The following is a 28,000-nucleotide window of genomic DNA, read 5'->3' as shown; positions in this document are numbered from 1 at the left end:
AGCATTACTCAAAGTTTTTCTAAAGAAACACTCCACAGGTCGCGGATTTTTACTCATCTTTCAAAAATTCTTTTTTTTTTTTTTCTGATGAAGATTTATAGCAGACCTTTACTGTGTTACTTTATAATCAGTGAATTTCACTTTCTTTGATTTCAATTGTGGAGTCGATTTGCCATGGGATTGTTTTGATGAAGGTCATGTAAATATGAATAATTTTTATTTGAAACACCTGCCCTTACACGATCCTCATAAATAAATTTAATTATTTCCTAAGATATTGTAGGGAATTCTTAAATAGCCCCTATGGCTGCTGATAGCTTTCCATTTATTCGAAAAATGGGAGAATTTTATTAAAAGAAATAAAACTACTAGATATTAGTTTTAAGATTCAGGCGACAATCTTTGAAAAGTTTTTTAAAAAAAAAAAAAAAACAGAATTTAAAAGAGTTAAAAATTTTGAATAGAAAATCTGGAAGAATCGACAATATTAAGTCTTGCTTAGAAAATACTTGAATGCCTATTGATCTTTGGTTTTGCTGAGTAGTTATTCAAAACGCTTTATTATTCAAAATTATGTTTTACAATTTTGTAAAGGCGAACAAGGAAAAAGAATCTGAGAAGAAAGAAGAAGAACAAGAAGAACAAGAAGAACAAAAAGAAGAACAAGAAGCAGATTATAGGGATGATATTGAAGAAAATAGAAACAATGAAGACGAGAAAATAGAGATGGATCCTGGCCTGTGGGGAAGAAAATACCACGAAGCAAGAACTTGCAATAATAAATCTTCTCCGAGCGAATCTAAAAGTAAAACTGAAAGTGTTTTCTTTGATGCCGTGGAAGCTGAACATGATGATATCAAAGATGTGAAAGATTTCAACGAGCAAAAAAAATCAGACTTAGAAAATGAAAGAAGTTTTATCTATGTACCAAAGTGTATGCTCGGAAAACCATTGAAAGATTTGGACGGTGAAGACGATAGCGTAAGTTGATGTTTACTTTCTTACAACGTGCGAGTGTTTTTTTAAATTGGTATTTTTTTTTAAATTTGTTATCTTCAATCAAAAATATGTCAAAAATGGTAAAAGTTCCATTTTATTTTTGACGTATTTTTGATTGAAGATGATAAATTGAAATCTTAAATTTTCTGATGTAATTGTTATTATTGATGTTGTTGTTGTTGCTGTTATTGTAATTGCTTAGAGATAGATCATATATAGATGATTGTAAATTAAAAGTAAATTTAACATAATGAAAATATAAAAGCGCGTTTATAATAAAGCAAAAAAAACGTAGACAAAAAATTACAATGGCGAATTACTAGCAAAGAAAAACCAAAAGTTTCTCATATCCAATTGCGGGTGAATGGTGGGTGGAACAGAGCAATCAGTCGCTTTGTTTTGTAGTCTTTTATATTTTCTTTTATGATTTATTAATTTTTACACATTTATTTAATTCATTTAAATAAATTACTCCTATATGTAGTTCTTTATCCAAAGAACGTTTTATAAATGACATTCTAACAAAAACAAAAACAAAAAAGGAAGCCGTTCTAGCTTCTTGTTTATACAAAAAAAAAATTTTGCATAAAATACTCAGTTAATGTGTAATTGTCGGCTACATTCTCAGAATAGAAATTGTACTAAAAATTGATTTTATTTGGCAGATTTTTAAGTAGACCGAAAAATTTAAAATTGCTCATCTTTATTTTCTTGTTTTAACAATAAACCTGATAATTCTTTATGTTCTTGAATATCGCAAAAATGTAAAGATGATATTTTTGTAAATATTTTTCCTAGAATATATATAAATATATGTATATATATATATATATATATATATATATATATATATATATATATATATATATATATATATATATATATATATATATATATATATGTATATATTTAAATGTTGCTTTTACAAGATTTTAACATTTAAGTTACACAATGGGAAAACTTAGGGAGATTACTTTAACCTGTAACTTAACCTGCAAGTTAACCAGTAATTTGTTAAAACAAATCACAAGCAATACATTTTAATAAACAGCCCCATTGAAGTTAATTTCCATTACACTGTAAAGCAACTAAGTAGATTCAATCAATATAAAACGTTGGCATAGGCGTTTTTTGTTTTTTTTGTTAATAACGAATAATAAAGAATAAAGTACGAACTTCTATATGAGGCATTTGAATTAAAATTGAATTTAAAAAAACTTATGCATTTATATATAAAAAGTTATTGGAATCCGGAAAAAAAATTCAGATATCTCACCTACATTTATTAACCCTAAAAAACGCATGCGCAGATTTGCTATTCAATTAAACTCGTAAAACTTGTTTTTCAAAAATTACAAATTATGTATGAATGTAAACTTGTCGTACCAAAAAACTTTGTTGATTTAAAAACATGAAAAGTTTTATTTTAATAAACTTTTCAAAACTTGATATTTAATCAAGATATATATAGAGGTTTGCACTTTTTATTTGTTGTTATTTGTTCTTAACGGAAAAATCAAACGCTGATGCCTAATTTATCAGAGCTACTTTAGTGTCAACTTCATCAAAGTTAAGGCACATTTAATTTTAATGAGGATGACACTAAAGTAGCTCTGACGACGAATTTTCTTTAGCTTAATTAGTTGAAAAGAAAAATTTTCTTGCATCAAACGAAAATGTGAATGCAATTGTGTTAAATTAAAAAAAAAATCAATGAAACTGCTGCAGATAAAAATGCAGACATTGAGTCACCTCCTACGGTACAATGACATCATTTTGAACGTAAAAAAGTCTTTTCCTCAAAAGATAACTAAACAAACTTTAATATGCTCTGTAGGATTATCAAGATACTTTTAAGTGAGCAAAATTCTATAGATTTTGCAAATAACTCTTATTTACTTTTGTTTATTGTAAAGATAAACTCTTTACAAGTAGATAAATGGCCAAACATATTGGTCCAAAAGGGTTTCTTTAAAACTTTGAACGGTGAAAAACTATTGTTATTTGTTTAAATCCAAAAAATGATGAGTTTATACTCCAAGTATTTCAAAGGTACCATCAATTAAAATCTCAGAGTTTAATATATCTAATCAATTTTAAATTTAAAATTCATTTAAAAGTAAAAAGGATAAAAACAATAAAGACAAACTTCCTTTCAATTATAATAGAAAAAATATATGTAGCAGACAAATTAAATATTCCTCCCACCCTAGACATTCTGTACTTCTGAATTGAATTGAAGGCTTTTGTTCTTTTTTTAAAAATCAATGTTAAGTCTAAATTTAGCAAATAAGTGGCTCACAATAAGATTAGGGTTCAGTGATAAGATAGTTGAAGGTGAAGAGTTACATCAAAGGGTTGTGAGTAATAACTAACAAGAGTTTTACGAAAAAATAAGAATTTAAGAGCATTTAGGAGAAATGAGAAAAATAATTGAGAGATTTTTTTCATAAATATATTGACTTGATTTGCATATTTTTGACTTGATTTGCATATTTTTAAACTTATAATGAGTTTTTATTTAAAAAAGTAAATTTAATGAATTATTCGTTTCATTTTGACGGAGCCAATCAAAAATTAATTAGTAATAATGAAACAAAAAGATTTTTCAAGTTATAAAATCTACTTTTTTTCTTGCTTAGAAGATAATGTTTATATCCTTCTCGATATCTTTCCGGGTATCTTCTAAAAATCTTTAAAAGTGGGTGATTGCAGGATTTTTTAAAACGTATCTTCAGTAACTTCCGCTACATAAATTATGAATATGTAAACACATCTTATGCATACTTAATGCATTATTTACAACAGTATAATTTACGATTACAGTGCAATCGAGTAAATGAATTATTACAAAACAAGAGTGTAATATTTGATTACACTTTACCACGTGCCAGATTGCACATGGCGGTCGTGGAACCAAAACAAATTTTGAAATGGAATGTAAAAATTTATAGGTACTATTATAAATAATCTTTAGCTTTAATCTTTTAACTTTGTATGCCTGAAAAAAAATACTTTTATATGGGACAACACATCCACAACAATACATTTTAATGCAAAGCATCAGCAGTTTAGTCTTTAATAATATGTTCGTCATATTGATGTTACTAAGTTCCTGCTCACATAACTAACATATTTAAATGTGAATAAAATTTAGACAATTTTTAGTAAAATTATATAAAATTGCTCCAGTTATCCTTTTATAGAATGTTTAAGAGTAAATATCACCATATTTGACCCAATGTGGCAGCATGGAAATATCAATAAACATAAAATTGGTACAATTTATCTCTTAAGTATTGTTCATCGTTAGCTACAACTTTTCGCCATCTTTCAGGCAGCATACGAATTCTGTGTTAAAATAATTTTTCGTCTTTTGAAGCGAACCGAGAATCGACACGGTTTTTGGCTTCTTCTTTAGAAGTGATGTGTTACCATTATTCATCGACCGGAACAAGTAGTCGTCGGAAGAAGCAATACCTGGTCATTACAATAGGTAGAAGAGGACATCTCATTGAAGCGACACAAGTTTTTGACAACATCTGCGGCATGTGGCTGAACCTTACTGAAAGATCATTTTTCTTTGTCTTTTGGGATGTTGGGGGCATTTGATCATCGATGTTCGGCTCAATTTCATTAATTATTGTTGCTCACATTCCCCAATGATGATTTCGTTAGGCTGGTGTAGCTGATTGTAGACTGTATCTTGTTGATCCTACCGTATGAACAGCATGAGTTTCTTGCCATGATTATTCGGTTTTGCTTTTGATGCTGACAGATTGATGGGCTTGCCCGACAATTTTCTGCGCTTTGGGTTGTTGTAGTGAATCCACTTTTTGTTCCTTGTCACAATGCGATGTAAAAAAACCCTTCCAATTTTTCAATAATTGTTCGCACGTAAAAAAACGACATTCAACACTTTTTGACTTGAGTTCATATGAAATCCATTATCTTTGCTTATGTATCATAATCAAAGCCTTGAGAGAGTTTGAAATTGGTTGCTGTATCACTCCCAAGGTCCCAGCAAGCTCCTCTCGAGTTTGACATTATTCCTGGTCCAATATCTCCTCCAGCTCAACGTCTTCAAGCCTTAACTGACCTTTTATCATGTTCTTTATTGCTAGTACTAAAATCACTACTTTAAAAAAATCCACCATATGCTACTCACATGTTACACACACCGCCAGTGCTCATATGGTACTCATATGTTACAAACGCCACCACATTTTGCTCAAATATTTTTGATGGAGCATGTTTCCCATATATTTCACACAACAATCGATGTTCATCAACTGCACTTTTCTTTAAATGAAAACATAAAAGAAGCGCCCCCAGCGAACTGTTTTTTTTTGTTGGCACAAAGTTTGAGATGGTAAGAGCACAAAGAAAGTATGTTATTTACACTTCAGTAACACGGACCAGTTCTGAATTTTAGCGGGAAATAATAACGCTTTAACATGAATATATTTACAAGATGGTTTAATGAGATTTGACAATTTTTCACCACCTTTTACACCATCTTTTCTAAATCCCTTCATAGTGTTAGGTTATGAATCTTGGTGTTTTAATTTATTCTCAATAAATAAGCCAGAAATTTTAGAAATCAAGGGTTAGCTAACGAAATATTCCTTATGATTTCTCATTATACATTTTTAGTTGAGTAATTGTACATATTAGATTATCAAGCATTTGTAAATATTAAAAAATTTGTTTAGTACAATTTTCATCGAATTACGATGATATTAATCTTGTTACAAAGGAGAGCATTTGAAAGTAATATGAGGAACAACGTGTGATCAGAACAAATAAAAATGTTTGAGTTCTTTAAAAAGGAGACATTAACTATTGTGCTATGAATATTGTCCAACAATTTGTACACTTTTATTATATTATTTATTACACATTTAGCTGGTACATTTTTTTTCTTGACTTTTTTCAAGCAGTATTGAATTCTATTTTTCAATCGATCAATTCTTTGTGCTTCCCAGTTATTTTCATTGACATGCCCTTTAAAAATAGACCAAAAATTTCCAATTAGACGAAGTTCTGGTTCACATCCAGGATAATCTTCCTTTTCTACGAAAATAAAGTTTCTCTCCCTGGAAAACTGAACAACCGATTTGCCGACCAAATATAAATTATTGCCATATGCATGAAACTGTTGGATGTTTGGAAGTTGCTGTATGATAATGCTTTTGCGTAAATTAATTTCTTTAAAAAAAAGCAAGAAACACGCGAAATATTCCGCGAACAGAAATTGCCAACCAAAAACGAATTTTTTCCGCAAGTTTGGATTTCCTTTTAATTTTTGGAGACGCGGATGACAAATTTTATTTTTATTTTGAATAAAAACAAAAAACAATATCAGACTGTGAAAAAATAGAGAAGAAAAATAAAAGCATTTTAAAAGTGGCGCCCGTTCAAAAGTCATGAGCTGTCTAAAATATTCTCATTAATTAGTGATCACCCGTTAATAAACCATTGGTACCAAGGAAAAAATAACATCTCATTCTCTGCATATTAAGCTGAACTTAATGAAAACAGTTTCTAAGAGAAAACATGTTATTCACTTCCAATATGTACTGTATGTTGATCTTTTTCTGACCTAAGAATTGGAGTGAAAAACTGGTATTTTAAGGGATCCCAGACTTATAAAACTTTTAAAAAATGAAAATTTTTAAAATTTTATGAATAAAAGTAATTAGTTGCGTGATCTATATTAGTGAACTTGTTAAAAACTTTCTTGAAAATATCAAAGTTCACAAATTTAAACTGTAAATAATATGCTAGAAAAGCTTTAGAGCCGTTTAGATTTCCAGAAAGTTTGAGTCATTTTACAATGAATTTTGTCACAACATTAAAAGAGGGAATATACCATGAAAATAGGATATTACTACGATGGCTGACTATTGCTGGAACTTTAAGACAATTTGAAATAATCACAGAAGCTAACATTTTTATCGAGAAATTATGGCTTTCTTAGATTATAACTTTTGAGCTTTCCTAAAATATAGGCATTCTGAAAAAAGAATATTAGAGCTAATAGTTTAAACAAGAAGTGAATTTCCAATTCAGTGATCCAAAACTATATAAAACAAGTTGAATTATCTTTCAAGTGTCTTCAAAGTTCTTTTTATTTGGTCACTATTTACATACTCACCTGATGGTAATAACCATAGTTAACAAAAGTTATAGAACTCTGCTTTATTTGTAAACTTGACAAGACTGAGGAAAAATACCAAGTTTGATTTTTTTAAATTAAAGTAAATGATCATTAAAAGTTCAACAATGGAAGGAAATGAACTAAGTTAGTTTAACATGCTGCCATTTGTGTAACCCATGTATTTGCTGTAAACCACAAAGCAACTATCAAGATATGTCAAAATGACAGATAGTTACAATAGCAACAATTTGGTTGAACATTGCAAAAAGTTTCTTAACTAAGTAACGCAAGGTACAATATGAAACAATATTTTATCAAATGTTAAAAAAAAGAGTATGTTTTATTTCCTTATATAAAACTTTTACTATAAAACTTTTTGATTTTTTTTTTTTTTTATGTAAGACTATATAAGACTATATAAAGTTAATATTTTGTTCTCCTAAAGTAATACTTCAAGATTTTATCTATTCTATGTTAGTGTTTTTTTTTTTTACTTTACTACATACAAATGATCGAATTCTTGAAAATACTTTTCAGAATTCAGTATGGCATTCTCATTTTTTAAACCTTTAAAAAAATTTAAAGGTCTAAAAAATGAGAATATAATTCTGTTAAAAAAATTTAGTATCTAATAGTTAAAGAATTCCAAACACTTCTAATGTTTGTCATGCTGTATTCTAATATTGAATTTTTTTTGCTTTTAATAAATCATAAATTTTTTTATTATCATAATTTTTAGACATTCTTGGTTATTAACAACAAGCTTGGAAAGCAAACAGTGTTTCGATTTAGCAAAGAAAAGTCATTATTTTTGTTTGGAACAGATAGTTTAGTTAGAAGAGTAAATGTTTATATTTTGACACATCAGTATCTTTTCTCAATTTATAGAAGTCTTTTTAAGTTATGGAAAAATCATTCTGAGGAAGTATATTTTAAGTTTTCTGATGTATATTTTTATTGTTATAAAGTTGAAGAAATTTTTCCTTGACATAAGCTTCAGATATTTTGAAGTCTTTATATTACTGACAATAGTTACCAACTGTGTTTTTATGGCATTAAGTCAACCACCTCAAATGTCTGAGTAAGTTACCAATACTAATAATTAAGTTTCATAATGATCTGGAGTATAATGCTTATCATCATTACTAAGAAGTCAATCCAAGATTATGATGATATGATTGTAAGCAAACACAATTCCAATAGCGTAAAGTTATTTTTTTCTTATAATCTCTATCAATATGTTTAGCATTACTTTTTAAATTAGATATGTATTCGCTGCCATTTACACAACTGAAATGTTGATAAAAATACTGGCAAAAGGCTTTATTTTGCACAAGTATGCATATTTAAGAAATTCTTGGAATTGGTTGGATTTTGTTGTGGTTATAATAGGGTAGGTTATTTCCTTTAAAAATGTTTCCTAATATCAGCTATACCTGTAGAAATTGATCATGTTTCTCCCATCTATAACATTTAATTCAATTTACAGTTTTTTTTTTTTTTGAATTAATTAATTTGAGGTCAATATTTGTTTTTTTATGATGCTTAGTAAATAAATAAGTTTTGAATTCCAAAATGAATTGATTTTTTGAAGATTAACTCATATTAAACAAGAAATTTCCTGAATAATAATATTAGGTAGGAAAGTATAAGAAATAAATTTCTAGCTATATGTATGTTATAATTTTCTTTAATTCCTCCTAGTTATGTTACCATGCATCCTGATATCAATAACCTTGATAGCATTAGAACCTTTCGAGTTTTAAGAGCTTTGAAAACAATATCCACAGTTAAAGGTATATTTTTATCTATTTAGATATTTTTAGTATTTATTTTTTTTTTAGTTTTGGTTTAATTTTCTGTTGTGAACAGGCTTTTGCCTGGGCCAAAAAATTGCAATCTTAAAAAAAATTGCGATTTTAGTTTAAATTTCAAATGAATACAATTCTGGCTCTAGTTTAAATCCTTATCCTGAGTGCCCAGAGTTTAGAAGAAAAAAAAATGAAATTCTTTCAATTTTCTTCTCTTTAAAGTAGGTTAATTATTATTTACTTTCAACAAAAATTGTTTTATATAGATATACATCAACCTAGTAGTGTTTTTGTTCTTTAAAGTTGATTTATTTTTTTATCTGTGTAAAAACCAAAATGCATGACACTTGCTGCAAGAAAAAACCTTTTTTTTTTGTTATAATAAAGGAAGATCATTTAAAGCAAAGGCAATTCTACTAAGTTTAATGAAAGAAAATTTCAAAAAAAAAAATTAAAGTTAAAAGCTTCTTTGTTCAGATAAATTTTGTCAGTTTCTTAAACTGGATTGAAGAGGTTAATGAAATTTGATTGAAGAGGTTAATGAATCTGGATTTAAGCAGAAGAAATATTATGCTCCATATTTTGCACCATGTAAAAAAAAAGGCTGCAATCCAGCTCTAAATTTAGGAAAGTTTAATGCATTTCACTTTATCAGTTTCATAAATTATAATCCAGCAAAAGCCTGTTGTAAGTAACTATAATAGTTTATTTATAAGTTGATGAAATATGTTAACAATTAGAAAAAAAATGTAAATTTGCTTCAAAATTTTAGGTTTGAAAGCAATGGTTAATACGTTGTTGAAGTCAGTAAAAATGATGACAGATGTTTTGATATTGACACTGTTTTTCATAGCAATCTTGGCACTCATTGGACTACAGCTATTTTTAGGAGCTTTAAGATCAAGATGTGTCAGAAATAATCCAAACAATACTATGGATATATTTAACAAAGAGTGGCAGAATACTGAAGGGAATATGATGTCACATATTTGTGGAAATGCGTCAACCGCCTGGTATTCGATTTACATTGATTAATTCTTTTTTAATTTACATTTTTTGTTTTAAAAATAAAAAGAGGGTAAAAACATTTTCTTGGAAAAATGGAGGAAGCATATGAAAAGCTGCATCATTTATTGGTTCCTTTTTTGTTTTGTGTAATTTCAACTGAAAAATGAAAAAAGAAATTGCAAGGATTGGAGTTTTCCATTGCAGGACTTGCGATGAGGGATGGACTTGTGTTCCAAATGTTGCAGCAAACAATGATAAATATGTGAACTACGATAACTTCTTTTATGCGATGTTAACTTCAATGCAAGTGTGCACTCTAGATTATTGGGAAGTAGTTTTTAATAGTGTAAGTTGAAAATTGAACTTTTTTACTGCATTACTGAACTGTATTAGGCACTTGTCAGCTGGGGGTTTGGGGGAATTGATGTTTCTTTTAAATTGATTTAACTTAAGTTTGATTGATTTTTAATCAATTTTATAAATGATTTTATGAGTGAAGGTTTTTAACAATTATGCTTTTATGGCTTTTATGATTTTTCTTTTAATAATAACAACTTAAAAAACTTTTTTTACACTTTGGGTTTATATAGGTTATTGCTGCTAAAGGAGAGTTTTACATGATTTACTTTATGTTATGTATTTTCCTTGGTCCATTTTATTTACTTAACCTTGTACTTGCTGTGGTGAGTGCTTCATATGAAATGGAAGTAAATGCTCATCCTAATGAGGTTTGCCCAGTTTATAAGTTTTTTATGCTTATTTTAGTAAAATTGGTATCAATTTTTAGTTTTATTTTTAGTTTTAATTTTTTTTTTTTTTTACCATTACTTGTTTTTAATATGTGTATTTTTTATTTTTGCTTTTTTTTTTTGCTGTTATTGGTGTTTATTGAATTTTATCATTTTGTCATGTTGTTTCTATTTATATATGGGTTGCTTTTCTTGTTAACTGTTAACTTGTTTTTAACGGCTGTGTTAGAAGCATTTTTAAAGAAGAATGTTAGTTTAAATTTTCTCAATGAAATTCTAAGGAAAATAAAATTGAAATATCTCAAAATTAAAACACAATGTAAACCAAACAAACCCTGTAAAACAAATGTCTTAAAATTAAAACAGTTTAGTTTTGAGACGTTTGATTTGCAGAGTTTGTTTGTTTCCTTGGATTAGAAAACAAATAAGCAAAACAACTTATGAAATATCCATTTTCATGAATATTTCATGAAAATACATCACAACAGCAGTTGTTAACAGTCAGGTAATTTTATTATTTTACAAAATTTGTTATGAGATATCAAATCCTTAAAGAATATTATAATAAAACTCATCTTTGTGTTTTTTCTAAATATTTGTATTTTTGTGTGTATAGTTGAGTTTTTTTTAAATATCTTTTTTATGGATTTGATTTCTAATGATTTTTTAATAAAAATTTTTTAATGGAAATATACAAGTATAATCAACCTCAAGCAAGCTCACAAAATAATGTATGCTAAATTATTTATCATAAAATTAATTTCCTTAAATAATCATTTTATTAACTTGTTTCATGATTAACTTTGTTAATTTGCAATAACTTGGGAATTACCTTATCAATTTGTATTCAGTAGTTTGATATATAAAATATTGATATACAAAGCATTTACACCTATTATTACACTTTGTTTGTGTTGTAAATATTTGTTAATTCAGATTGTGTTAGACCCAAAAAAAATTGTTTTAGGGCTAAAAAATTATTATTAAGTTATTTTAATAATCCAAAAGCATAACCTTAGTCAATCTACTAAACTAAACTAAACCAACCACTAAAACCTAATCACATACATTCTTTTAATGAATGATTACAGTTCAAGTATTTAAAGCACCCAATCACAAGTACCTAATGACAAGCACCTAATCACAAGTACCTAATCACAGGCACTTAATCACATAATGATAAACTTTAGATCTTAAGCGTTAACAATAATACTTAATGTTTCATTTTTTTGTATGAACTTTCTAAAAGCATGCTAATGTGAAATATGTTTATTTGTTGTATTATGCTCAATGGTTATGATTTTTCATTTTTAACATAATGTTAAATTTTATATTATTTTCTACTCTACATGTGAGAAATTACTGTTCATTTACTATCTAAATAATCAAAGCTAGCAATAGCAATAAGTAAATTATTTCTAATGTAGATTTCTTTTTTTCTTCTTCTTTTTTTTTTGAATTTGAAAATGCTTAAACATTTAAACATATTTTATTAACATCTTATAGGAAGTTGAAAAAGAAAAGATATCAATCATAAGACGCTCTGCTTCAATTTATTCTTTTCATGGAAATAGTTGTGTTGAGTTTCTTTCTGGACCATCTCCTGTAAAAGAAGTTGATGGAGTGCTATGTTATACTGTCAATAATTTACCTCCAATAAAAAAAAAGAAAAAAGAAAAGACTGTGATTCTTCCACCTAAACTGCATTCAAATCCTTCTTTTTTTAATAAAACTCATGTATTTTTTTACAAAATTGTTTCCCATTCGTTGTTTGAGGGCTTCATTACGGCTTGCATCATGTTGAACACAATTTTAATGTCCATTGAACACCATAACATGAGTGCAAAATTGACCGAAGTGACTGAATTTTTTAATTATGTAAGTTTATTTGATGATACATGGATTACTATTTTTACTATGGATTACTTCTTTTTCATTGTAAAAAAAGTCAAAACTTATGATTGATGTTAGGTTTTCACAGGGATCTTCTTTTTTGAAATGTTGATCAAACTGGTTGGGTATACACCAAGAGGTTACTTGCAAAACAAATGGAATCTTTTTGATGGTTTGCTGGTTATTGTGAGTGTAATTGACATCCTGTTAGTTAAACTCACTACTCTCCCAAAAGGAACTCTCAAAATGTTAAAAGTTTTTCGCTTGGTTAGTTTTAATAGTATTAAATTTATTCTAATTTTTTTTAACTAATTTTTTTTCATTTATTTACATTTATGTATATTACTTTGTGCCTTAAGTATTTTTCTAGTTATTTAAAATTTTATATCAGTAAGACTTTTGCTTTTTTAGATGCGAATTCTCAAACTAGCTCAGTCATGGAAAACAATGGGGCAACTCCTCAGCACAATTGCTAGCAGTATGGGTGCATTAGTAAATGTAACAGTCATACTGGGTCTCATTATATACATTTTTTCTGTGGTTGGAATGCAGCTATTTAAAAAATATTATATTTTTGAAAGTTATGAGAACAAAGAAGAATTCCCTAGGTACAACTTTTCAAACTTTGGTAGCTCATTCATAATGATTTTTCGTATTTTATGTGGCAAATGGATTGAGCCGCAATGGGCATTACTGGAAAAAACATATTTGTCAATTTTTTTTATTTTTGCTGTGTTTGTTATTGGAAGATGGGTAGTAAGTGGATTTGAATTTAGCATGTTATTATTTTTTTGTTTGTTATTGTTTTCACATTCATTTCTTGAGTTTTTTTGTTTTTTTTTCAACATTAAGCTTTAAAAGCTTTCTTTTATCTCAACTTTTTATTTTCAACTCTAAAAACTTCTTTGTTTATAACAGGTTTTAAATTTGTTTTTGGCTCTGTTACTCAGCTCCTTTGGTGGTGATGCATTGAGCGGCAATGATTCATCTCCAGAAAGCACAAAAACAAAAAAATCTAGGCTTAAAATTTTAATTGACTGGGCAAAAACAAGAAGAAAAAAACGTAAACATAAGACAAGATTTGATAAAAATATACCAGAAGTGCAGGAAGTGGCTGTAAATTTTTACCAATTTTTCTTTTATCATTTTATGTTTTACTTTATCTTTTTTTTTTTTCATTCTATTTTATCAATAGTTGTTTCAATTTATTGGGTTTTTATACTTTTTTACTATTTTTCTAAGTTTAATAGTCCATAAATTTTTTTTTTCTGTTTTTCTTGTTTCTCTGTCAAATGGTACAGAAAAAAAAAATAGTTCTAGCACAAAAAGATGGTAGGAAGTTTAGCAGAATTTATTTTTACAAGGCTTATATACTAATTTAAACCTAGTAAAAAGTTGTTTTGATTGTGTGCTGTTTTGTGTAAAAAGTAAAGAAAAAATAATCTAATTAGGTTTTTGTTTAATATATTTTTACAAAGAAATCTTATACCCGTTGTTAAGTGTCATCTTGACTTTTTGATTTTAAAAAATGCTTAATAGTCAAATTTTGATTTTAGCATTTGAATGGTGAAAGTCAAGTGTTGGAGGAAAATGGTAAATTTTGAATTGTTCAGATCTTATAAAATATTACTTGTTTATGTTGGCATACTCATTATTGATTGTAATATCATTGTTTTAATCCTAATCCTAATCATCATCATCATCATCATCATCATCATCATCATCATCATCATCATCATCATCATCATCACCATCATCATCATCATCATCATCATCATCATCATCATCATCATCATCATCATCATCATCATCATCATCATATTCATCATTGTCATATTCATCATCATCATATTCATCATCATCATATTCATCATCATCATATTCATCATCATCATATTCATCATCATCATATTCATCATCATCATATTCATCATCATCATATTCATCATCATCATATTCATCATCATCATATTCATCATCATCATATTCATCATCATCATATTCATCATCATCATATTCATCATCATCATATTCATCATCATCATATTCATCATCATCATATTCATCATCATCATATTCATCATCATCATATTCATCATCATCATATTCATCATCATCATATTCATCATCATCATATTCATCATCATCATATTCATCATCATCATATTCATCATCATCATATTCATCATCATCATATTCATCAAATTTAGGTTTTTTTACTTTCAAGTTTGTTTTTAGCCACCGATACTTTAGATCATTATTCAAATAATTACGCAGAGTTAAGTGCCCCTTTAATGTTTAATGGCAGCTCCAACTATGGCTTGCCCAATGGAAAGTCATCAGACACTGAAAGCACTGAGATATTAAATACAAGTTTTTGCATGTCTGATAAAGGGGATTATCAAAGAGAGTTCTCCTTGTCATCTATAAAAATTGAAATACAGCGTGAAAAAACATACATTGATGACTGCTTTTGTGATCTGTGTTATAATGCTAGTTGTTGTCTCACCAGTTATTTGCATTCACCAATCCGAAGAATGTGGCATAATGCTCGTTATAAATGCCAGGTGTTGATCGAACACAAGTATTTTGAAGGAGTTGTTTTGTTTCTTATTGGATTTAGCAGCATAACTTTGGTATTATTTGTCAAATTATTTTATGCTTGTTCTTAAAATGTATATAAAATGCACTGTTACTAAAATTTACTACTGGTGACAAAGTGTAGCATGTTCATAAGGTATATCATGGTAACAAAATTACCATGTACACAAAATAGGCATTTTAGGGGAGAGTGGTTTAAGATGGGCAACTTGGTTAGATGGGTAATCAAAAAGATTGTTACAGACCTTAATAATCTGTACAAAATGAATCTGATTGTTTTAAATTGACTGTTTATTCAAAACAGTCTGCACTGACCATATGTTAAATTATCTAACTTCAGCTCATTATTTAGTAAAATTGTATCTTTAGTAGTTACAATCATTGCTTTTTGCATTAATTCTGTAATTCTGTATGTCTACTTTAATGCTTTGTTCTGCCATCTGTGAGAGGGTAGTCAATCTAGAAATGGCTTTTCCTCTAACCTAGCTATTTTATAACACTCTCTTCTGCAGAGAATAGGCAAACTAAATAGTGATTGAAGAGTGATTTTTTTTTTTTTTTTTTGGTATGTAAAAATAGTATTTCTTATAATTTTATATCAGAATAGATTTATATATATAATTTAATATGTAATATAAACTAATAAAAAAAATCAATATATAGGTTTTTGAAGATGTCAACTTACCGAATCGACCAACTTTAAGAATATTCTTGCAATATTGCAACTATTTCTTTGCAGTTATATTCACATTGGAGTTTTTAATCAAGCTTTTTGCTTTGGGTTTTATAAAGTACTTCACAAATTTTTGGAATTTATTGGATGTGTTCATTGTCACTGTAAGTATTTTTCATTGTCACTGTAAGTTTGATTCTGTTATTGTGTAATTTAACATTTATTTACATGTTGCTATTCTAACTGATATTGTAAATAGTTACAATAAAGGTGCCATTATTATTTGTTTTTTGCCTTATGTAGATATCACTAGCCTCTTTATTTGGAAGCAAAAATTTGAAAGCCCTTCGATCACTCAGAGGCTTGCGTCCTTTAAGAGCTATTTCGCGTTTCCAGGGCATGAAGGTCAGTGATAATTTATGAAAATATTTCGATTGTTTCTGTATTTAATTTCCTTTGATATCAGAAAGATTTTTTTGTTGATCTCTTGTTAGATTGTGGTAAATGCATTACTATCTTCAATTCCATCTATTGCCAACGTGTTGCTTGTGTGCATGGTGTTTTGGCTCATTTTTAGCATTATGGGATACAATCTTTTTGGAGGCAAGTTCTATTATTGTGCTAAAGCCAGCGATCAGAATATTCGGTTATCTGCATCCTACGGAATAAAAAATAAAAGTCAGTGTAAAAACAACACAGATTATGTCTGGGTGAAAAGGAATATTAACTTTGATAGTTCTATAGATGGTTTTTTAGCCTTGTTTCAAACGGTAAGTTTCTAGTTTTGTGAAAAATTGTTTTTTTTTTTTTTTTAAATATTTTTTCTTTAAAGTAAACGTTACATAAAACATTGAGAGGTGTTTTTGTTAATTTGTAGGCAACATTAGAAGGATGGTTTGAAGTTATGGCTGATGCTTACGATGCACGATCCGTAAGTTTATCTTCAGAATTTGTTTTTGGTGTCTTAACTTTTAAAAATTAATTACATTGATTTACCTTTTCTAATCGCTTTTCCTGAAAACTTTGAGTTTTTTTCTTTCACAAATTTTTTTTTGTTTTAATTTTAGGAAGTTGATGAACAACCTATATATCGAAACAACTATGCAAATCAAATCTTCTTTGTTGTCTTCATCGTCTTGGGGGCATTTTTTATCTTAAATCTGTTCATCGGAGTAATTATTGATAATTTTAACAGGTTGAAACAACAATATGAAGATGGAGTTGGAGTATTTTTAACTCCTGGACAGCGAAACTGGATTAATACTTTAAAAGCTGCATCTTTAAAAAAACCTTCTCGTAGGTTATCGAGACCAACAGTGAGTAAAGGGTTTCCTGTCTTATGATCATGATTGTGAATATTTTATTTTTTTGGAAAAGTCTTTTTTTATTTATTTATTTATTATTATTATTTTTTTGTAACAGTCCAAATGGCGAGCTGCTTTATTTGACTTTATTCAAACAAAGTACTTCGAATTTTTTATCATGTCTGTAATTCTTCTTAACATGGTGACGATGATGATGCAACATCACAACCAATCTTTGGAATTCGATTTGGCTCTGGCTTATCTTAATTATTTATTCACGGGGATCTTCACCATTGAGGCTATTATTCGACTTATAGCAATGAGGCTCGAGTATTTTAAGTACGGACTGAATGTCTTTGATTTTATAATTGTTGCACTATCAATTGCTGGTAAGATTTACTTTTTTTGTACCTTTTAAGAATTTTTTATTTTTTATTTTTTATAAATGCATGAGGAGATGACGTAACGCTTTCACGTTGGTATTTTCAACTTGCTTTTTTTTAAATAATAATTTAAAAAAACTATAATTGAATCAAAATAATCATGAATCAATATAATTATAAATTAAAATAGTTATAAATTAATAAAAAATTTATAAATAAATTGTAATAAGACGTTTTTAAATGCGTCGGCTTATTATTTATATATTATATACAATATTATTTATACATTATATACAATATTATTTTATTGCAGCTTTAAGTCCTAAATGAGATTATTAGAAGCCAAGAATGCACATGACTTTAAAATGATTTGGCGGAGCATTTTTTAAAATGATAAAATTTTCTAATGCATATTCCTAGATGTTAGAAAAATACCAAAAATATGGAAATAAATCAGTTAACATAAAATGTCTAGATAAATAAAACTAAAACTTGTTTTTATTGCTGTAGTTAATGGTTGCATGTTAAATGTTAAGATTTAAAAAGTATAAATATATATACATATGACTTAAATTATTTGTATGCGTTAATGTAAATAAACTTTAAACAACTGTTAGTTATTTAATGTTATTTAAAATTAAATGTGTTCCGAACAAAGAATTTTACGAAAGAGAATTTTACGAAAGATTCAAAATGAAGAGAAAGCAACGGCTTGAACAGCTGCATATAGGTAATGTTATTTCATAGATAAAAATTTTAATATAGCATTAGATAACCAAATTTATTTTAAAATTTATTTAATTAAAATAATAAACTAAATCTTAAAAATAAATCTGTTTGAATTCGCAAAATTAATATTCCAGTCAGCATACTGAAAGACAAAGTGAAAATGCACTTTGTTTTTAGCTACAATCAGACCAAGATTAGACGCCGCGTTTTTTCTGCTATGTCTAATGAGAACCTTTCATTTTTCATACCTTTTAAGTTGTCTTTGGTTAGTTCCATTTCCACTAAATAGTTCAGAGAGTTAAGGTAATTTGAGAACTTTCTTATTTTCTTCATCTCCATAGCACCATTAAAAGAAATGGGTATACAAAGCGGGGTCGTTAAATGAAGGGTAATATTGATTGATATTTGCATCAACTACGTCCCCACATGTAGCAGTCAAGTAGGTTACAGTCTGGTGAGTTAGGTGGGCACAAATCAAGTGACCATTGGAATGACGTTCTTCGTAAGTCAGACCTGAGTTATTTTGGCCTTGTGGGAGGGTGCAGAGTTGAAACACATGATCTTGTACTTTGCCATGGAGTCCATACAGGGTTTAATTTCTGTTTAACTTCTGGTCCTGGTCAAGGTTTCTCTCGTCAGAGAAGAATTTTATCAAGCCACCAGTTTCATGGTTGAAGTTGTTTAGTAGTGCGGTGGCGTTTACCTTGCGTGTTTCCTACATTGTGTCTCCTGAACATACCAGGATTTTGGTGAATCTGTACAGCGACTTTGGTGACACGTCTCATTTCTTTTTATGCCGCACATGAGGACATAGTTTTTACATGAGTGACTAAACACCTGCTGAGTCTTTGCGACATTACTTTTTATTCAGTAACTTTCAGCTCTTTTGTAGGTTGAGAGGCTTGATAATTTCCATGCGTGTTCTACCTAATTTAATGGTGCCACCCTGTAGAAAAAAATACGCTGACAGGAGAAATGGCTCATGTAAATCATAAACGTTGCGTTTAAAATAAAACCACGTTATGAATCTGAAATGTATTTTTTCACTTGGTTCGGATTTTTCTTCTCACTTCATGTTTTCATAAAAAATTGTTATTTTGTTTTATTCTGTAAAAAAGTGGCGTCTTATCTTGGCATAGTTTTCATTTGATAAAAAGATTTTTTTATGCGAATCTTTTGTGTCCCTTTTTTTTGGTCAGTATGAAAATTGTTATTTATAAAAGTTTGTACTTAAACCAACAATCAATTTCATCTTTAGTTATTATCATGGAGGAAAACAACGAAAACTTTATTGTGTCGCCTGGGTTATTCAGAGTTGTTCGGGTGTTTAGATTAGGGCGTCTGCTTCGTTTTTTTGCAGGCGCGAAAGGCATACGAAAACTTTTATTCACCATCATTAAATCAGCACCCGCCCTGAGTAATATTGGAACTTTGCTGTTTCTTATAACTTTTATTTACGCTGTCATTGCAATGAATCTCTTTAGCAACCTAAAGCTCCAAGGTTCACTCACTAAAGTCACTAATTTTCGAACCTTCGGAAGCAGTTTTTGCTTGCTGTTTCGAATCGCAACCGCTGCTGGTTGGAATGGGGTTCTTGAAGCTGCTATGGTTCAACCACCTGTCTGTAATCTAAACCTTGAAAAAGCGAGCGGGATTGCGAAAGGGGATTGTGGCAATAAACTGGTAGCCGTTATTTTCTTTGTATCCTACATCATTTTAATTGTACTTATTACAATTAACATGTATATTGCAGTCATTTTGGAAAATTTTAATCAGGCACAATCGCAGGATGATGCTGGTATAACGGAGGATGATATTGAGGCCTATTACACATCTTGGGAAGATTTTGACCCAAAAGCGACGCAATTCATAAGTTATACCAAGTTATCAGATTTTATTGATGCTCTAGATGGTCCCTTAAGAGTAGCAAAGCCCAACTATTGGTTTTTGGAACAGAGTGATATCCCCATTCGAGATCAATTTAGATGCCATTGCTTAGATGTAATGGAAGCGCTAATAAAGCGCTCCTTAGGAGAATCCAATTGCAAAGACAGCGAAGGCATCAGATCAGTCATGAGTAAAGTCCATGCTCGCTATAAACAAATTTTTCCCTTGTGGGCTAAAGAGAACACGGTTGAAACCACAAAGCAACGTTTACAAACAGAAAATGCTGCTGCGAAAAGAATTCAGAGAGTTTTTCGAAGACATTTATTGATGCACGAAATCCACTCGTTGAGTTCAAATAAATCTCTAAGTTTAAAATACAGAGAAAAGACATTTTATAGAATTGAACGTCTTGTGTCGGTAATGTGGAGGACAGCCAGATTTAACGAGGAGCCTATAGAAAAAACATTTAACGATGAAGATGATGACGACGATGACGACGACGAAGAGAACGAGGTAGATGATGATATCGCTCCAATATAATTTCGCTAATTTAATGTTGACTCATAAATTCCAGTTGTGAGGTGGAAATTGCTTCCGTAAGAATTTTATAAAAAACCTCAAAGGCAGATTGTAAATATTTTAACCAGATATTCACTTTGGGTTGGTTTTGGCGCGAATTTCCATAATTGAGCTGCCTCGAATACAGAGTAATATATCGAATATATTGAGCCACACTCACTAGCTTTTCAAAATACATTTAAAAAAAAAAAGCTTTCAGATCCCATTTCCAGAAGTTTTATGAACTATTATAACAACAAATTTGTAAATATTTCATTTAAACATAAAATTTCTAAGTTAAAAAATCTTTAGGTATTGTTAAGTTTTTTTTGTTTTTTTTTTGGTTTCGCTGCCGTAAATTTAGTTTTATAAATTTTTGGTCTGAATTCTCTATCGATGAATTTACTTAGGAACTAAACTTTGATGTGATGTCAGTGTTTTCATTAATTGAGACTCCTTACTAAAAAAAAAGCATCCATTTTCTTACTGTTTACGATTTCCTCTTCGCTATCTCGTCTGTGTTGCTTTTAAAAAGAAAATACAACTGAAACACGTTATTTTTTAATATCTATCTATCCTCACTCAATGCATAAGCTTTCATTATACTTTAGTAAGGATGTTCTAGAAACTCAAATAACTTGTTTATATTTCATCAACGTTCTTAATCTATACGATAAGTTGCTTTAAAAATATCTCAAAGGTAACAATTTTCAAATATTCCTACCTTATCGTCTACATATTGTAGACTATGTTCTAGTGTTAAGCGTAAATCCAACGATGCAGATAAAAAGAATTATACGGTTGCAATTCATTGGCTATTAGCACTAAATTGATAGTAAACTCTGGTGTAAACGGAGGAAGTATCAACCATTATTGATGAGAGACAAGCGGAATCAGATGTAATATCTTTTAAGGTAGGGGATGGTTTCTCTTCACTTTTTTCAGTGTTAGAAGAGAAAAATTAATTTATTTTTCGGTATAATGGAAGAAAAACCTTTTGGAATGAGTGAATTCTCGAATTATAAATGTGCGACACAGGGGATTAGCATAATATAACTAGGGGATTTATTTTAACAATGTTAAGTCAATTTAATTTAATATTTACGAGGAGATGATTGACGAAGAACAACAAAGAACTATTCACTTACGCAGGTTGGTATAATGGTTCACACGAAGTATTGTGAGGAAAATTTGGAGTACAATGCTGAAATCTTAAGTATCTCAAATATATATTTTTTGACCAGCTCGGTGAAACGTTTTTTCTTTGTAAACATCTTTAGGAATATTAGATGTAATACTGCAAGCCGTTAAAAGCACCGAATGGTCAGGTCAGTATGGGCCAGATATACAAACATGGCCAGCGCGAACTTAAACATGCGCATGACAAAGTAACAATTTATACGAAAATAGTCAGCAGTTGATAAGACTTAATTTTTTAAATTTTAATTATTTATATATTAATAAAAATAATTTGTAATTAATAAATTTATTTACAGAGAATGGAAAAGCTGCTATGAGGTTTACCTATAGAAACATTTAAATGAATAAAATGCACACATAATGATACTTATGCAAATTACTCAACGTTAAAGAATTGCATGGTATTTTTTACTGAAAAATCAAAAACAGATTTTTATAAAATATTTCACAGCAACTTAACTTAAAATATTTTTACTAATTAAAGAAAACTAAACAAAGTCTTCAACAAACCCCATTTATCTCTGCACAGCTCTCGATTAAAAAAAATTCTGACTGAATAATCATCAGTCCGTTATTTTAGATATGGCATGTAGATTATTCCACAGGGAGTTTGCAAGGTTTTTTATCTTTTTTTTCATTTTAATTTCATTTTAGGTTTGGTTGAATTTTCTTCTTTTTGGTTTTTTTTTTTTTTTTTTTATCATTTACAACATTTTTCATATGAGATGATGGACAGTTTTTCTTCAACAGTCGCTTCTTAGCAATTAAGCTGTTCTTTTTCCTTTAGTTTTTATTGAAATGCTTTATTTCTATTCCTAGACCGTATCTCTCTTACTTTTTGCACTTTTTTTCTATTTTCAACCTCCTGAATCTTTGTATCGTGAGCTTCCTTGGATGTCAATATGAAATATTTTGATTGTCTGCCGTTTTTTGAAACTTTTGTAGTAGACAGCGAAATTTTTGTTGGGTATGGAAATATATCACTGTCTTTATCCTCAGGGTGTAACTAATAATTAAGCATAAGATGTGAATGCATTAGTGGGAAAAGGAAAGGTTCTATGATTGGATCGTTTAAAAATAATTTTGAGGCATGGTGAAGAAGTGATCCTGTATTATTTGGAAGAATTTTTGATACATCAGAAGATAGTATTTTTACGTTTTACGAAGCCAAAAATGTTTTAGCATCATCAATGTCAAATCCTTCATCAAAATAAATGTTTTGTATCATTGGCACTGTTGTTCTGCCAAAATAGATTCCAGAATATCAATGGAAATGGTTGGTGAAACAACACTACAATTATTATTAGAATTGTCTGTTTTGACTGATATAATGGGCATGTTCAAATCACTACAAAATTCATTAGATACTTTTTTTCTCTCAACAATTGGATTCCAATTGGACCCAAAAATCTATATAATACTGCAGAAAAATTGTCTGTTTGATGTGGTTGTAATGTGCTTGGGCCAGTAGTTTTTTTCGATGTTTGCAAAAATGGATTATCAAAATATTTCATATCTTGGTCAACATTTATGGTTTTTTTCTTGTTTATCTATGCTCAACTTTTATGATGGTTAGATAAGGTTTGTTTGGCAAATAAACTTCTAGTAGAATTTTATTGGGGCTAAATGGAAATGAATGGAATGGAAATGGAAAAAGAGAAATAGAATGGAAAAACACTACAGGTATCATATCCTGACTTAATGTTCTTCTCTGACATAGCTTATACTCATAATGTTCTAAACAAACCACAAAATTTCTTACGTGACACTACAACACATGGACATAAATTCATCATGTCTTGGTATGTAACGTTATAATATTGCTTAAGTGGTCCAAATGCTGTAAGATCACAAGGTCAGGTAATGTGATTGTGTGTGCTGGATGTTGTTCTTGATAGTTAAATAAATCAATTCAATACTGCTAGGAGATGACCATCCTAAATTAGAATTTGACGCTAATCAGATGTTTGCCAGGAAAGATTCAAAAAACCAAAGCAATGCTATGTTTTTGAAACGATGACGATAAATCTTTTGAAATGATATAAAAGTTTTCAAACAGCGATGATAATTTTTTGATGACGTATTAAAATTCTAATCCATAACGGCAGAAACTATTAATGCAAAAATTCGTTTATTAAATTCATTACTAAACTGAGTGTGTAGCCGGGTGTATATGGAATTTCTTTCGTTTATTTTCTCCGACTGGACGTTGGAGAAAAAAATTAAAGATGTATTGAAAGTTTTCTCTTTACAGAAAGCTGTATGAAACGAAGACGAAACTTGTCGTCAAATCCAGTTTCATAAAGTTTACGTAGAGCAAAATGCGCAAGTCGCTGGAAATAGGGTAAGGTTGCCAATATTGTACCCCCTAAGACAAAACTAAAAAATGTAGGTAATCTACTGAGTGAAAACATGGATTTTCATTAGGATTTCATAATTTAGGGATTGTTTGTTGTAAAGATGTTAAAAAAACTCAAAATTTAAAAAGCGTTAAGTCTCGAAGGATCAAATTTAAAAAATAGCGCTAAGAGTACAATTAAGGAAACTAGATCCTTAATTGTACCATTGTAATCCAATATTGTACCACTTTCTTGATTTCAATTACTTTACAGCTTTGCAAATATTTTATGATTTTAAATTTAAGGGATTTAAAGAACTGATTAAAAGGAATGGTTTTTATAGAATCAGCAATTCGAAATATTCTGATATAACATAACATAAAACCTAACTGCCCATAATATAATGAAATGAAGTTTTTTATTTAATAAACTCTATGCAACTTGATTTTTTTTTTCCTTCTGGAAAATGCCGAAAACAGGTATCACCACATATGGTACAATTTTTATTTAAATTGTATGTTTACCAATGGGTTAGCTAAGATTAGAATAGAGGAGGAAGGTAGGTATTAAAGAAAGTTATACTAAATAATGTAAAACAATATATACTATATCTGTTTTAAAAACAACCACACTAAATATTGTAAAATAAAATACATAAAAACATTATTTTTGGCAAAAGTTTCAGATATATTGTGTCTGTTTTTGATTAACACCTGCACAGCCAACACGACACCAGCCTTGACATATTGGTAAAACTGAACTAAAGAGTGCATCTTTTTAAGGACCGCTTGTCAATACAAGAGTAATACTAAAATTTGTATTTTTTTGTTTAAGTTCGTATTGTAAGTATGGATATTTCTCTACTTGAAATCTCAAAAGGGTTTTGTTAAACTTTACACGCGTTTTTTAGCGGTCAGAATGGTAGCTTCGGTACAATTTAGGACGTGTCTTGAGGTACAATTTACGCAACTAATCTGACATACAGTTAATTAAAAAATTTGACAACTAAAAATAAGATTTTTTAAATTCTAAGTATTTATTTTGAACTTAGATAAATTGTGCTTTAACATAAGTACACTGAACAAATCATATCTTCTGCTTTTTTTAGTGAAATACGCTTAGCCATAAAAACCTAAAATAAGAAATCTTCAATAACAAACCAACAAGAGCTTATTCTGGGCTTAATGAAGTTGGATGACAAAAAAAAAACAGTTGACTACTTAAATTCATTCAGCAAAGATAAAAAATAAGTTGAAAAATTTTTTGTGGGTTGTAAAAATAATGAGTTATGTTAAAAGTACAATATAGGCATCGGTACAATATTAGCAACCTTACCCTAAAAGCTTTTTTCAAACATGAATTTTTTTTTTGTAAATTTCAGCATTTACGGTTATTTATTGACGGCAACTCAATTGGTTTTTCTTTTTTTTTTATATATATATATACAACTTGTTTGAATACTAATAGAACAGCGCTTCTTTGTGTGTCTGAACTTTGTATTCAGACTTTACATTAGAAGTCTGTAAAGATTTCAGAAAACCCATGCTATTATTGATTCATGAAAACTAATAATTTATAAAATGACTTTTGATGATTGAATTAGGGATTTTTCCAACATACAGATGCTAAATGTAACATTTTTTATTGTATTCACAGTCTGCTGTATGATAATTTTATGAGTAGCGAAAAGTTCAAGTATAAGTAAAATCGCAGCGGAAAATTATTTTGTAATTGAATTTTTTTTGAATTATCATTTGCTCCCGACTTTTCTTTCTACACCCACGTTTTGTCAGACAACTAGTTACCATTTCTATTTGAAATCTCATTTAAAGAAAAAGTTTCCATTTTTAGTTTACATTCTTCTCAAATAATTACTTTTCAATTTCATTTTCCTTAATAAAAACATCGTGGACTCTTATTTCTCATTTAAGTTTATTTCTTGTGCTGCGTTACCAACTCGTATTTCTAATTTCCATTTCTACTTTTAATTTTTCTATAAAACAAAGTTACCAATCCCCTTATCTAGTTCCATTCCTAAGAAAATAATTTTGATTTTCACGTCATGAAAATGAAAGTGATCCTTTTACGTTTTTTTCATTCAAGTTCTCGTTCGAATTCTCGTTCAACTTCTCGTTCAACTTCTCGTTCAACTTCTCGTTCAACTTCTCGTTCCAATTCTCGTTCCAATTCTCGTTCAAATTTTCGTTCAAACTCTCGTTCAAGTTCTCGTTCAAACTCTCGTTCAAGTTCTCGTTCAAGTTCTCGTTCAAACTCTCGTTCAAGTTCTCGTTTAAATTGGTTAGTTTAACAATTTCGGGCTTAAAAAAAATAAAACTTACGTGCATCGGATTGTCTTAACTTTTCAAAATGGATTTAAAATTTTTCGTTTAGCTTTAAGAATATTTATGAAACAGAAATATATTGTCAATACTTAACTAGTGTTTACAATCCCTTGGATTAAAAGAGAATAATCTTTGGGTTGTAAAACGAAATTACTATTTCTCTCGTTCCATTTGACTCATTCCTTTTTGTTTTTATTTTTGTATTTTAGATGTGATCGTTGAATCAGTTGATAGGGAAAATGCTGTTTCTCCTGGCTGGCTGAGAGTGACACGAGCAGTAAGAACTTTGCGACTATTGAGAGTCATCAAAGCACGACAAAATATGTATATATTTGTTCACACAATAACAAACTGTGGGAAAACTTTATCACATATCAGCTTCATAATTTTTATTGTGCTATTCGTTTATTCAGTAATAGGAATGTCTCTGTTTGGACATCTTAGCTTTAGCAGTTTAAAAATTAGTTCTTTAAACAAAGTTATCAACTTTCAAAGATTTAGTTCCAGTTTCTGTTTGTTGTTTCGATTATCAACAATTGCAGGTTGGAACAATGTTTTAAACGATGTCATGGAACAAAATTCCAACGTTAAATCTTCAACCACCAAAAAAATTTCCGCGGTTGAAGACCATGTGCTAACTATTATTTATTTCACCTCATTTATTATTGTTATTGCATTAGTTCTCATGAATGTTATTATCGCCCTTTTTTTAGAGCAATACTATCGTATTGTATCTCAGCATAATTACGGAATAACTGATAGTGATTTAGATGCTTACTATTCGGTTTGGCAGAACTTTGATCCAAACGCAACGCATTATATTAATTTCAGTCAACTTAAAACGTTTCTCAGTCAATTACAACATCCTTTAAAAATTGATAATGTACAACAGTATAAGGAGCTTAGGATTCCAATTAATAAAGCTTTTAAATGCCACTGCCTACAAATTTTAGAAGTTTTAGTTAGCCACGTTTTAAGTAAAGAAGCGTCCAATACAAGTGACGATTTCATCAGCTCGAAATGTGAACTATTATCTTTGAAAAGAAAGTTCTCTTCCAGTTTGAACTTTTGCGCTTATTCTAACGAAGTTACAAAATATCAATACCACGCGTCCCAAATTATTCAAAGAAACGTGCGACAGTATCTATTGTGGAAGTTCTTCCATCGATTGCTCGATTCCCCAGATAATTTTAACGAATTTGAAAGTATCGACAAGTTGGTGAGAGAGATGTTTACATCAAATAAAATTTAAAGTTGATCACTTTTCTAAGTTCAAAGTCTCTCAATAAATTTCCTCCTTTTAAGAAAAAAAACTTTAAAACGTAACTTTAGTTTAATCAGTGATTAATACAATTTAGTGA

General features: G+C 29.1%; 1 protein-coding gene across 4 annotated transcripts; it reads left to right on the top strand.

Annotated features, from left to right (window-relative positions):
- LOC145183172 (sodium channel protein 1 brain-like) lies at window positions 1–28,000 on the top strand. 4 transcript variants are annotated; one of them, XM_090084732.1, is made up of 22 exons: window positions 1–981; window positions 7,902–8,029; window positions 8,163–8,243; window positions 8,427–8,555; window positions 8,867–8,958; window positions 9,746–9,986; window positions 10,186–10,327; window positions 10,572–10,709; window positions 12,237–12,608; window positions 12,702–12,890; window positions 13,035–13,379; window positions 13,542–13,739; window positions 14,180–14,216; window positions 14,862–15,259; window positions 15,888–16,061; window positions 16,201–16,302; window positions 16,392–16,667; window positions 16,775–16,828; window positions 16,965–17,213; window positions 17,320–17,590; window positions 18,258–18,314; window positions 19,572–21,077. In XM_090084732.1, exons 1-22 carry the CDS (start codon window positions 574–576, stop codon window positions 20,738–20,740), a joined length of 5,250 nt encoding a protein of 1,749 aa, XP_089940858.1. In that variant the 5' UTR covers window positions 1–573; the 3' UTR covers window positions 20,741–21,077. The 4 variants fall into 4 exon arrangements, with proteins under 4 accessions (XP_089940858.1, XP_089940861.1, XP_089940860.1 ...); XM_090084736.1 differs by lacking the exon at window positions 1–981 and adding an exon at window positions 6,227–7,453; XM_090084735.1 differs by lacking the exons at window positions 18,258–18,314; window positions 19,572–21,077 and adding an exon at window positions 26,849–28,000.

The sequence above is a fragment of the Hydra viridissima genome, unplaced genomic scaffold (assembly GCF_058129835.1).
Source record: "Hydra viridissima isolate aposymbiotic clone 2 unplaced genomic scaffold, HvirCarnegie_v1 scaffold_4, whole genome shotgun sequence".
Taxonomy (NCBI): Eukaryota; Metazoa; Cnidaria; class Hydrozoa; order Anthoathecata; family Hydridae; genus Hydra; species Hydra viridissima.
This window is presented reverse-complemented; position numbering and strand designations above follow the sequence as displayed.

Bases quoted from the DNA above. Each gene is read 5' to 3' on its own strand.
- LOC145183172 (XM_090084732.1), top strand. From the start codon at position 574: ATGTTTTACAATTTTGTAAAGGCGAACAAGGAAAAAGAATCTGAGAAG. The intron at 8,556-8,866 runs GTAGGTTATTTC...AATTCCTCCTAG, and splicing joins TTTGTTGTGGTTATAATAGG to TTATGTTACCATGCATCCTG. The intron at 13,380-13,541 runs GTAAGTGGATTT...TGTTTATAACAG, and splicing joins TTGTTATTGGAAGATGGGTA to GTTTTAAATTTGTTTTTGGC.